This window comes from Erythrolamprus reginae, chromosome 5, assembly GCF_031021105.1.
Source record: "Erythrolamprus reginae isolate rEryReg1 chromosome 5, rEryReg1.hap1, whole genome shotgun sequence".
Lineage (NCBI taxonomy): Eukaryota > Metazoa > Chordata > Lepidosauria > Squamata > Dipsadidae > Erythrolamprus > Erythrolamprus reginae.
In genome coordinates, this window is record NC_091954.1 from 70,773,931 (window position 1) to 70,786,246 (window position 12,316).

Consider the following 12,316-nt stretch of genomic DNA (forward strand, 5'->3'; position numbering starts at 1 on the left):
GCATCAGGTCAGCAAGAGCGATCTTCTGCCGGCCATGGGTGACTCCCCGCCGCTCGCATTGGGGTGGGGGGGCTGTCAGGACACCCCCCCACCCCAGCACTTTGCATCCCGCCGGCTAAGAGCAATCGGGCAGCAGCTTCTGCCGGACACGGGTAATGAGCGGGACAGAGAAGCGGGGAGAATCAGAAGGCTCCTTTGGCGGCTGGAGGCTGCCTGGCTTTGTGTTTTTGGCTGGGGGAGGAAGCAGTAGGACCTTCCTAACTCCCTCCCCCCCAGCCAAAACCCCAAAGCCTGTTTGCTGCCACACGATTTAGCCAGGACAGGAGCGAAGTGACGTGGAGGAATGGGGAGCTGAAACCGGGCGGTTTCAGCTTTCCATCCATCCACGTCACTTCGCCGCTAAATCGTGTGGCAGCAAACATGCTTTGGGGGTTTGGCTGGGGGGGAGGGAGTTAGGAAGGTCCTACTTCTTCTCCCCCCCAGCCAAATCCCCAAAGCATGTTTGCTGCCACACGATTTAGCGGCGAAGGGACGTGAAGGGATGGAAAGCTGAAACAGCCCGGTTTCAGCTTTCCATCCATCCACGTCACTTCGCCGCTAAATCGTGTGGCAGCAAACATGCTTTGGGGGTTTGGCTGGGGGGCAGGGAGTTAGGAAGGTCCTACTTCTCCCCCCCAGCCAAAACCCCAAAGTATGTTTGCTGCCACACGATTTAGCGGCGAAGTGACGTGAAGGGATGGAAAGCTGAAACCGCCCGGTTTCAGCTCCCCATTCCTCCACGTCACTTTGCTCCTGTCCTGGCTAAATCGTGTGACAGCAAACAGGCTTTGGGGTTTTGGCTGGGGGGGGAGAAGTAGGACTTTCCAGCAGCCGCCGAACGCGGAAGTTTGGGTTTGTTCGGCTTCGGGAGGCTGCTGGAAAGCCGCCCGGCTGTTTTAAAAGGTGACCGCTGGGCTGGGGGGCTTCCCAGCAACCTCCCGAACCCGGGTTCGGGGGGGGTGCTGGCAAGCCCCCGAGGCCGGCTGCGACCTTTTAAAACAGCCGCGCCGCTTCCCATCTGTCTCCTGAAGCTGAACGCGGAAGTTCGGCTTTGCCGTTCGGCTTCAGGAGACAGATGGGAAGCGGCGCGGCTGTTTTAAAAGGTCGCAGCTGGCCTGGGGGGCTTCCCAGCACCCCCCCGAACCCAGGTTTGGGGTTTGGGGGGGGGTGCTGGGAAGCCCCCCAGGCCGGCTGCGACCTTTTAAAACAACCGCGCCGCTTCCCATCTGTCTCCTGAAGCCGAACGCGGAAGTTCGGCTTTGCCGTTCGGCTTCAGGAGACAGATGGGAAGCGGTGCAGCTGTTTTAAAAGGTCGCAGCCGGCCTGGGGGGGTGCTGGTTCGTAACTCGAAAAAAGTTCATAAGAAGAGGCAAAAATTTTCTGAACCCCGGGTTCGTATCACGAGTTGTTCGTAAGACGAGGGGTTCGTATCTTGAGGTATCACTGTACAATGAACATTTTAAAAGAAGTTCAATATGACAAAAAGGGACCATTTCTTTCCTTTATAGAAAGGAAGCTCGATGACATTATAAATAATGTCTTATTTTCAGATACACATTCCATATCACTACTGTACTGCATAGGCATACCCCTACATTTCATACCTAAAGGTAACATAAGAAAAAGAAGCAATTTCTCCTTTAAAAAAAGATCTCCAAATTTCCTTACTTCCGCTAAAGAAGAACAGTTAAGTGTAAAAACAATGTAAGTAATATAAAATTGTAATTACAATAAAATGGTATGGGAAGACACTTCGACATCTTATCCATTTTGGGTAATCCAAGAAAATATCAACAATCCAGAAAGAGTTAACCCAGAAAAATAACATCACCCATTTTATCCCTGATCAAATAAGTCAACTTTTTTTTGGCGGTGTGTGTGTGTGTGTCCTTTTATATAAGACAGTTTTTCTCTATGATCCATTCAGATGGTTGTTGATCATTATTACAAATTTATTCTGGAAAAAAATCCTTGAAAGGCCCATTTGCAGCTGGAATAAAATGATAAATTCCCTTCCCCCTGCTCCCACACTCGATTGCTGTCTTGTGGTGTCCTCATGAGGAGAAGGAATGACCGTAAGGAGAATCAGCTTTGATCATCTTACATTGTTCTTTTTGAATCAAAAAACATAAAAGAGAACCAGTCTGCTTTGGCTTCCATGTACAAAGCTGTAGTATCTGCGGAGCTCTCTTGGGTCAGCTTCCCCCAGAAGTCTTGGGAATTCACATCACAACTCAAGATCTTTTACATTATTTGGTAAAAGGTTTAACAAAGGTTGTATCCTAATACATATTTTGAGGTATTTTCTATGAATAATGCAACATTTTGCTTCTTGTTTTATTTATTTATTTAGTCACCAATTTGCTCCTTGTTATTTATTTATTTAGCCACCACTGTAAGCTAAATTTGTAAAATATTCCCCGTGAAACTGTTAAAAAATATTCTTTGATTTGTCATGCACCTGCTACTTGTCTTGCTCTTCTGTCTTATACAATTTGTTGTTACGTGTACTAGGAACTTCAATAGTTTTGAATCCCATTCACACGCAGAGGTGGCTTAGAGGTTCTGACACTTGACTCACAATCGGGAAGTTGAAAGTTCAGTCCTAGGCAGCAGCAGATGTTTTTCTATCAGGGCGCAAAGAGACAATACCTGCTGTAAACTCTGCATAGGTGTCAGGAAGGGCATCCGGCCCGTAAACACTCCATTCAGCCACTCCAGGATTACAAGGTGGTAAAACATCCCATTCACATGCAATTATGATGCTTCTTCTTATTATTAAATTCATTAGAAATTTCAAAAGGGAAACAGGAGACAAAAAAGTTGCTCAACAGATAGTGCCATTTCCTTCAAAGAGTTTCTGGTCACCTACTATTCTAGTCACCTACTATTGGACAGAAAATTGCCAATTGAAAGAAATCCAACAAGGGTCAATAAATTAATACTCTAGATAGGGGGTGGTGATGCATAATAAACATTCCCTTTTTCTCGTCCTCAGTAACATTTTCCATATTGTACAGTATGTACCAAGCCAATCTTAAAAAGACTGCGGACAATAATCTTTGAAAGCAGATTTTTATTTGCTTTAATATACAACAGGAGGCCTAAAACATTACAGGAAAAAGACCTTCATTTTTAAACATACGATTAAACCTTGAGAACAGAATAATTATGTCATTAGCCAGTTGTTAAGCAGTGTGTTTATTATGAGAACAGTCAGAATTGTATATTTATCACAGTGTTCTAAATATTTCTTGCCACTTTTAGTGCTTAGAAACAAGACTGAATGTTAAATTAGAAGAAGAAAATAAACCTGGCCTAAGATATGAAAGAGTCATTAAGAACTGTGATGTATGGAATGCTTGTTTTCTATCCGTCTCTCATGAGTGAGGTCTGTCTGAGTAGCCAAGCTAATGCTTGAGTTTTAAATTCACGGTCTGGATTCTGAACTTCAGCAGCATGTGAAGAATTGTGTCCAGATTTTTTACCCCCCTAAAAAACAGCGCTTGGTTTGGTAATATGCAGTACATCTCTGGATTGCATTTGAAAGTAAGCTATTGAGAGTCCCTCCCATTGTTACCAGCTGCTGTAATGAAAGGTAGCAACGGCAACAAGGGATGGTATATGTATGATTTTGTGGTTTATAAACCTCAAGATGTCATTGATGACTGTTCTAGTACTAATTGAAAGTTTTCTTTCAAGTTCCAGGGAAGTTCAAAGAAGGGGGTCAGTCGTCTGGACAAACAGATGCGGAAGTTCACAGACATCAGGAAAAAAACCAAAACATCCCACGCTGTGAAAATCAGCATTGAAGGCAATAAAATGCCATTGTGACCGTCTTCAGATTGACCGTTGAGGATCTCTTGTATAGACTGTTAGAAGATGTCTACGTTTTTTAAAAAACAAACTTTGGGTTTTTTTAAGGGCATCTTCAAATTGTTGGTTCAACTGATTGTAATACATGTAGATTCAGGGTTCTGAACCCTGGGACTTTGTTCATTATGGTTTTATTTAACCCTGACACCTCATCTCCTTTGTACAGACAAAACGTTGTATTGCTGCAAATCTCATACATTAAAAGTTGTTTTTGAGGTGGGTTTTGTGTGGATGTTTTGTGAATTGAACGTGTATATCCTGTAGACTATTTTACTATTCTGAACTCTCAAAGAATACAAGAGCTTGCATTCTTATATTATATTTTTATAATTAAGGGTAAACTGTTTGTTTACATATTGAATATAGATTTCTGTTAACTAACCAAATACTATGATAAGTCATCTTTTTTTAAAAAAAATACAATTTTTACATTGGAATTGTAAAAACAAATATATCATATTTTTGAAGAGAGAGAAAGAACACATTAAACATATAATATGCTTATGTCATTGGGTTTAAAAATCTTCTGAACCTTATAATCTTTTTCATCCCTTCTGTAAATGCATTGTCATTTATTTTAAGGCTTATCACGGAATGAATGCATTTTAGGAACAATAGTTGGAAGTAATAAAATTTCACTTCCTACTATAGAGTCAGCCAGATGTTCAGACTGGATTTTATCCATCAGATTATTTCCAACTACCTGGGATGACTGACAGCATTTAATACTTGAAAGGGTTAGAGATATTGTCACAGGAGGTAAGCTGTTCGAAACAAAGCTGCCTTTTGGCTTGAGGCTGATTATTAAAACAATTCATCCTGAGTCATTAATACGCTTAGAATCACAACAGAAATATGTGGGTTCATTGAAATTCCTGCAATCTGTTTTGCTGTCTGATCGGTTACAGTCACAGAGTCTCGTCTGTTCAGTTGTAAAAATGCTCAAGGGCTTTATTTTTGCTTGCATGCTATGACTAATTCAGATCCAATCCTGGCTATATTTGGGGATATGATTTGAAGAATGTGAAACATTCCTTTCCTGACCTCTTTCCCCTCATCATTTGTTTAAATCATGTAAAAGATGTTCTGTGGACCTGATTTCCATATTGGAAGAGGGTTTTTTTCCTTGTACAGCGGTACCTCTACTTAAGAACTTAATTTGTTCCGTGACCAGCTTCTTAAGTAGAAAAGTTTGTAAGTAGAAGCAATTTTTCCCATAGGAATCAATGTAAAAGCAAATAATGTGTGCAAACCCCTTTGGGAAAGAAATAAAAGCTCGGAATTTGGGTGGGAGGAGGAGGAGGAAGAAGAGGGAGGAGGAGGAAGAAGAGGGAAGAGGAGGGTCCCTGCCAAAGGAAGAAGGTGAGGTGAGAGGAATAAAAAAATCCAAAACTTTAAGGCTTAAAAAAAGGGCGGGGGACTGAGACGGCGAAGAGGAGCCTGCACCTCCCATACACCCAGCGTGAGTCTGCCTCCCATACACTGCGCCAGAGAAAAACCCAGGGGGAATGGCAGGAAACTGGCTGGGCCTTCGTGCCACTCTCAAATTTCCTGGGAAACTTTTCCGTGCTCGGGTTCTTAAGTAGAAAATGAGTCTTAAAAAGCAAAAAAAATCTTGAACACCCGGTTTTTATCTAGAAAAGTTCTTAAGTAGAGGCATTCTTAGGTAGAGGTACGACTGTAGTTCAAAAACATGGCAATAGATCGCCTTGGGCTGAGTACCCAAAGTAGGTAGCAAATACATGACTGGTGCGCGTCTGATGCGGAAATGCAAGCCCATAATGGTATCAGGCACCTGTCATTCTGGCCATCCTTGGGGTTTGCTGTTGGCACTACTGCTCCGACTTCTTGCTGCAAGATACAGTACTGACATTCTTACAACTATGAGGCATAAATGCATATCCTTAGGCATACTGTTTCAAAGTAATAAGGTCAACCATATTTTATTCATTAAATCATTAGATTTAATTAATGGACTGAAATCAAATTGCCTAATCTTTTCTTTCACTTGGCCCTACCCACTTTATGGAATGCAAGTTACAGCACATCATTGAAGGATAATTCAGTTCTGTGCCCGAGGCTCACTCCACATTCAGTATGTTTCCAAATACTATTTATCACAGACAAGTGAGTGGGGAAGAACAATAATCATGGGGATCAGGAGTGGGTGGAAGAATATCCCTTTACCTCTATGGGACAGATTTCAAGACATTTGGCATTCCTGTTATAAATGTTCCTTGTAAGTGCTAGGATGCATTCTGTGTTTCAGATAACATGCATTTAACAATTCAGAATTTCAAGTTTATGCCTTATATACGAAGGTCGCCCAGAAAGTAATGCAGCACATTTTTTTTCTTAACCTACAGTAATGGTACGAATGCGAAACTTTAGACATACATTATTTGAATTGTCAGGAGTGTGTGTGTAAATTTTGCATTTCTTCAGACAGCGAAGCTGCAGCAGTGTTTCGAAATGGCGTCTGTAGGTAATGTACATTACAAGCAGCGTGTCGTCATTGAATCTGCGGTCGACAGAAGTATGGCTAGTTGCTGGGCACAGAGGGTGATTGTGAATGTTCCCAATAGTTTCTTTCTCCCGAGTGAGAAATTCAATGACACGCTGCTTGTAACATACATCACTTACAGATGCCATTTCGAAACACTGCTGAAGATATGCTATCTGCCTGAAGAAACGCAAAATTTACACACGCACTCCTGACAATTCAAATACTGTAATGTATATCTAAAGTTTTGCATTTGTACCATTACTGTAGGCTGAGAAAAAAATGTGGTGCATTACTTTCTGGGCAACCCTCGTAACCTTTAGAAGACAGATCAAGGCTATATATAAGTGATTAAAAACTGTTGAATATTTACAGATTTATTTTCCATGTTCTGGAAACAAACCTGTCCACCAATCTGTATTGTTGGATGATTGTGTTCTGGCACCAAAATTGCCAACAAAATATGGAGATGGAGTCCTCAGATAGAATGGATTGACAATAATTATTCTGAAAATAATGAGAAACAACTAACCAGGTCAATTAAAAACCTGTAGTTGTATGCTTTCGTGGGGTCCTTTAGGCCAAAAGTTTAGTTACTTGGTTAAAAGTAACTAAATCTGGCAAGTTGTGCAGCTCCAGGTTTTTCCTTTGGTTATTTTTGATTTCAAATGTATTCTGTGAATCCATGACAATGGTTTGTCAGTCTGATCAGTCATCAAATTATGCATGTTTGTATAAACATGAATTTTTGGCTCTTCTTTTTCAAGAAGAGTAAGGGTAAGGGGAAAGATTTCAAGGTAGGATCACAATGATGAAAGCAGAGTTGTAGGATCACCTCGCAAGTCCCACCCTTTTTTATCACATATCCTGATCTTGTTCAAAAATATGAAAGAGACAACTTGTGGCATGTGATGCAATTTTTGCCAACATCCTTGAAGTCCTTTTTTAACCCTTAAAAGGTTAAAAAAAATCACTTTAGGAAGGAGGGACAGAGGCAGTATTTCTACCCATTGAGTTGCTTATGCTTAAATCTGAATTGGATGTTGATACAGATTTACATACCACAATTCTGTTTCTGTACAAAGAAAATGGTTACTTTAATTGCTTATTTCATTTAAGAGCAGTTATGGGAAACAAGCCTGCAATGTGACCTGGCTATTCAAATTGTTAAATGTTACCAAATGCACACACAAAAATATTTTATACAGATTGGCCTTCACTGCAGCTTATGCAAAAACCCTTCAAGAATTCATTTCGATTTTTTCCTGTATCCATGAAATATAATTAGGTACTAGAGTGTAAGCTCCATATTTCCCCGCTTCAGCACAACCCTCCCCCCAACTGACAATCCCCAAGAGATACCAAGTATTGTGATAAGACACAGCAAAAGGTCCACCGCTATCTCCTTTGCAAGCATCCTGCCCTTCCTTACCATAGCCAGCACAAAACATGTTGTCTGTAACGAGCTTCTTAGTGGATTTCCAACAGGTCTCCATGCTCACAATGGGCAACCTAACTTTCATGAGAAAGCGAGTTAACCTACCTCTGGCATGAGTTGCACCCCATCCGCTAACTATTCCATGGGCTACTTCTTCCATCAGCAAAGTAGCTAGGTTAGGACGAGGAAGGCAAATAGGAAGTACATTCTGGGTAAAAACCACATCACTAGTCAATTGGATCAAAGCAATGTCATTGTTGTAGTTCTGTGAGTTATACTGAGGATGCCTCCAGTACTGCCGTACTCTCACTTTTTGTTCATCTCGTTCTCGCTGATGTTTGTCGAAGTCTCCTGAAAAGCAAATAAAAGTGTCTGTGTGCGAAAATCTAAGCAAGTGCCAACAGTGGAAACAAGGAAAGTGAGAAACAAAAAATAAAAATAGTCCCTGTAGATCCAAGGAGACGTAGTGTCATTTGGTTACTGAAATACTAACTGTACAATAAAAACGCTTATAAAGCATGCAGATATTTTTTTCCTTAGGCCCTTCAAAAACAAGGGAGCTTTAGATCATTGGTTCTCAACCTTTCTAATGCCGCAACCCTTTAATACAGTTCCTCATGTTGTGATACAACCATAAGTTAGCGCCAGAGACTCCCAACTCCCAACAGAGTTTTAAGCTGATTGGCAGGAAAGTTAAGAGGACGCCTCCAGTGTAAATGTCTGATTGGTCGGATTGTAAAAATATGTTCCAAGGTGCCAGAATAAAAGCTTTAGTTCCTAACATCATGGAAATTTGTCTTTTCCCATGGTCCTAGGCGACCCCTGTGAAATGGTTGTTTGATCCCCAAAGGAGTCCCGACCTCCAGATTGAGAACCATTGTTCTAGATGAAGCTGTCATTGTATAGTTGTCTTACCTCATTTAGTGTACTCTATGGGAAATTGAAATTACATTGTCTTTTATTGGTAACATTATCATTGTTCTTCCACTGGTGCTTCCAATCTTTTATTAGTTTTTTTTAAAGAGGAATACAATATATACTACTATTAGATTATTAGCCCAAAGGATTGTCCTAGAACAATCTAGGTCAGTGGTCCCCAATGTTTTTTCCACCAGGGACCAGTTTCAGCAAGACAATTTTTCTATGGCCCGGTGGGGGCGGAAAGGGGTGTGGTTGGGGGCGGGATTAAGCTGGTCCTCCCCACCCCTCTTTCCCGCCATCGCCCTGTGGGCCGGCAGAACCTGCCTCCCAAGCCCTCTTGCCCAGCGGGGGCTAAGCGCTGGAGACGGGGTCAGACTGGCCCTCCTGCCTCCCCCCAGCCAAAAACGCAAAAGCGCCCCGCGGCAGAAGCCAAAAGAGGCTTGAGCCTCTTGGTCCTTCCTGCCCCTCTGTCCTGTCCATCGTCCTGTGGCCGGCAGAACCTGCCTTCCGAGGCCTCTTGCCCGGCGGGAGGCGAAGCGCTGGGGGGGGGTGGCGGCATGAGGGCCGGCAGCTGCTGACTCCACGGACCGGTGCAACATGCCCCGCGGCCCGGTACTGGTCCGCGGCCCGGTGGTTGGGGACCCCTGATCTAGGTAATGTCTCTGAAATAACATGTGAAAACTGGAAAAAAACAGTGGGGGTTGGGTAGGTATTTATTTGTTTATTTGGTTACTTGTGTGACCAACCATAATAAATTATTATGTTTATATGTTGCCCAACTGTCACTGACTCAGGGCAGTTTACAATTGGTAAACATTTAAAAGAAAATAATAATATTTAAAAAAAACATATCAAAACAGCAGAAAATGAAATAACAATGATAGTAATGAAAATAAATCTAGAAGAGATCAAAAGGAAAGAAAATGTCATTATAGCAGCAATTCTCTCCAAAGGCCTTGACAAGTTGGGTGATCTGTAATCAGGTACACCTGCATAATATACTCAGGCCAGTAAATAATTAGGGTAGAGTATCGTTTTATAAAATTAATTTAAGTATATCAGTGTTTCTCAGTCTCAGCTTTCAGATGTGTTGACTTCCTGGGTGGAGAATTCTGGGAGTTAGGTGCTGAGACTGAGAAATACTGTATTACAGTATATGATTGCTTCTATCATTTCAAAGTTTATAAATGCATTTATTTTTTTACAACAGGAATATGATATCAGAATGTGATATCAATCTACTGCTTCTTCAGGAATACATGGTGGAGGAAAACAAGCATGAGAAGACTGTACTTTTGTTTGTGTCTCTCTACAACTTACCCACTGTAACTTGATGTGGAATAACGGCATCGAAACAATGTGCTGCAGTAAGTACCCACCGACTACTGATCAAGCTACCCCCACAAAAACCGTAACCTCTACTATTTTGAATCAGTACCTAGGAAGAAAGAGAATAATGAATTGTTCTCTAACCCAGCTGCAAATCCATATGAATGTTCTACTCTCTCATTTCAATTACAGTGATACCTTGTCTTACAAACTTAATTGGTTCTGGGATGAGGTTCTTAAGGTGAAAAGTTTGTAAGACGAAACAATGTTTCCCATAGGAATCAATGGAAAAGCAATTAATGCGTGCAAGCCCAAAATTCACCCCTTTTGCCAGCCGAAGCGGCCATTTTTGCACTGCTGGGATTCTCCTGAGGTTCCCCTCCATAGGAAACCCCACCTCTGAACTTCTGTGTTTTTGCGATGCTGCAGGGAAATCCCAGCAGGGGAATCCCAGCATCGCAAAAACAAGCACTTCACTGGCAATGGAAGTCCAGAGGTGGGGTTTCCCATGGAGGGGAGCCTCAGGGTAATCCCAGCAGTGCAAAAACGGGCGCTTCACTGGCAATGGAAGCCCGGAGGCGGGTCATCCCAGCGGCGGCGGTGGGTTTGTAAGGTGAAAATAGTTTGTAAGAAGAGGCAAAAAAATCTTAAACCCCGGGTTTGTATCTCGAAAAGTTTGTATGACGAGGCGTTTGTAAGATGAGGTATCACTGTATTTAGCATTGAATCAGAGTTCAATCGTCATACACAAAAATATAGTCATGTGAAGCAACACATTTCTTTGTATGCCCACAACAATATTGCACATCTCATTTTTGCAACATTTATACAAAAGGACAGTATCTACAGTTGGCTGTCTTCTCTTGGGAGGCAAAGGTATCATTTAAGGACACCTCTGCATGATTTTTTGAGGTCTTGTTGGTCTTGTGCTTGTTGAAAGGAAACATTGATGACCTGAAGCTCCAAGTCTACATGCAGTTCTCCCAAAGGTTGCTGCTAAATATCTTGAATATAAGGAAATAATTATGAACTACTGAGAATTCCAACCTCTGTGTTCTGTCTCTCTTTGCTTTTTGGAATCCATCTCCTAGCTTGCCACTCAAAATTAACTTCCATTGAAAAATAATTCATCCTGCTGCTTCATAAAGAAATCTGACCCTGCAATTCTAACAATATAAAATGAGGCTATTTTACCAAATCCTTTAAGCGCAGTAGTGTTACCTGCCAAGGACATGCTCCTGGGCGGCAAAAAGATCCCCCAGTTATTCTGGGTTCTTCCCCATCTGTGTAGTTAATATTTTGCCATCTGAGTAAATCTCCGTCTGTGAAATTTCCTTCTAGCTTTTCCATGTCATCTTCAATTTCTGCTGTGAGATTCAACCATCCTGAGGAAGCCCCACTTAACGTCTGATTCCAGTTGGTCATGTTCTCATGAGCATTCGTTTCACTTTGTGTGAGTCTTCTTCCCTCATAAGAACGTGTGGATTGCTTAATCAGCCCACAAGGAAAGCGATCTAAAATCAGGGAGATTTTAACAGTGTGGGTAACTGTACTTAATTTACATTGTGTCCTTATTTATTTTGCTGAAAGAAGAAAAAAAGTTATATGATGATTTATGGGCCTGAGGATTTAAAAAGATGCGCACTAAGCGAGGAGGTAAAAGAATTTGTGTAAAATTTAAGAGGGGGAGAAGATTGTAAGACTGAAATTATCTGTTGAAGAGAAGGCTGAGTCATATTTCATAATTACATTTTCTTTCTTTTCTTTTTTCTTTCTTTTTAAAATATGTCTTCTATTTTGTATAAAATTCAATTTTGTATTCATGTATATACTGCATACATAAATAAATAAAATAAAAAATGAATGTAACTTGTAATCTGTCAAACACTAGGAAAAAGATCCAAGTACAGTATGCCCGATGGATAAAAATACCAACAGCCAGCCAGAATATACTTTCAGTAATTGCTAGATTCCTCCATTAATTATCTTCTTAATTGTAACAATATTCCATGACAGTTGGTCAGAAGCCAATATTTTTAGGTTATAAAACAAGAGATGAAATCCCCCTCCCCAAGTTGTTCTGTTCAATAATTGCAATTTTATAATTGCCTTCTGCCTAATAATTCTCTTGCTTCTCTTTTATACATTGGGAAATACTGAATTGGGAATCAAGCAGGAACAAGTTAAATTATAGTAAATATTTAATTATG

At 41.2% G+C, this 12,316-nt stretch overlaps 2 protein-coding genes across 9 annotated transcripts in view; one reads left to right on the forward strand and one right to left on the reverse strand.

Moving 5' to 3' along the window:
• The window catches only part of IWS1 (interacts with SUPT6H, CTD assembly factor 1), a 33,521-nt gene extending 29,386 nt beyond the window's left edge, over positions 1–4,135 (forward strand). For all 8 annotated transcript variants that reach the window (XM_070753023.1, XM_070753030.1, XM_070753027.1 and 5 more), the window contains one exon: positions 3,742–4,135. In XM_070753023.1, coding sequence (XP_070609124.1) covers positions 3,742–3,873 — 132 coding nt within the window. In that variant the 3' untranslated portion in view covers positions 3,874–4,135. The remainder of the gene's footprint in view (positions 1–3,741) is intronic.
• A 3,355-nt stretch (positions 4,136–7,490) lies between these two features.
• The window catches only part of PROC (protein C, inactivator of coagulation factors Va and VIIIa), a 32,150-nt gene continuing 27,324 nt past the window's right edge, over positions 7,491–12,316 (reverse strand). The window contains exons 15-17 of the mRNA XM_070754229.1: positions 11,328–11,620; positions 10,098–10,215; positions 7,491–8,207 (exon numbers count right to left, since the gene is read on the reverse strand). Coding sequence (XP_070610330.1) covers positions 7,660–8,207; positions 10,098–10,215; positions 11,328–11,620 — 959 coding nt within the window. The 3' untranslated portion in view covers positions 7,491–7,659. The remainder of the gene's footprint in view (positions 8,208–10,097; positions 10,216–11,327; positions 11,621–12,316) is intronic.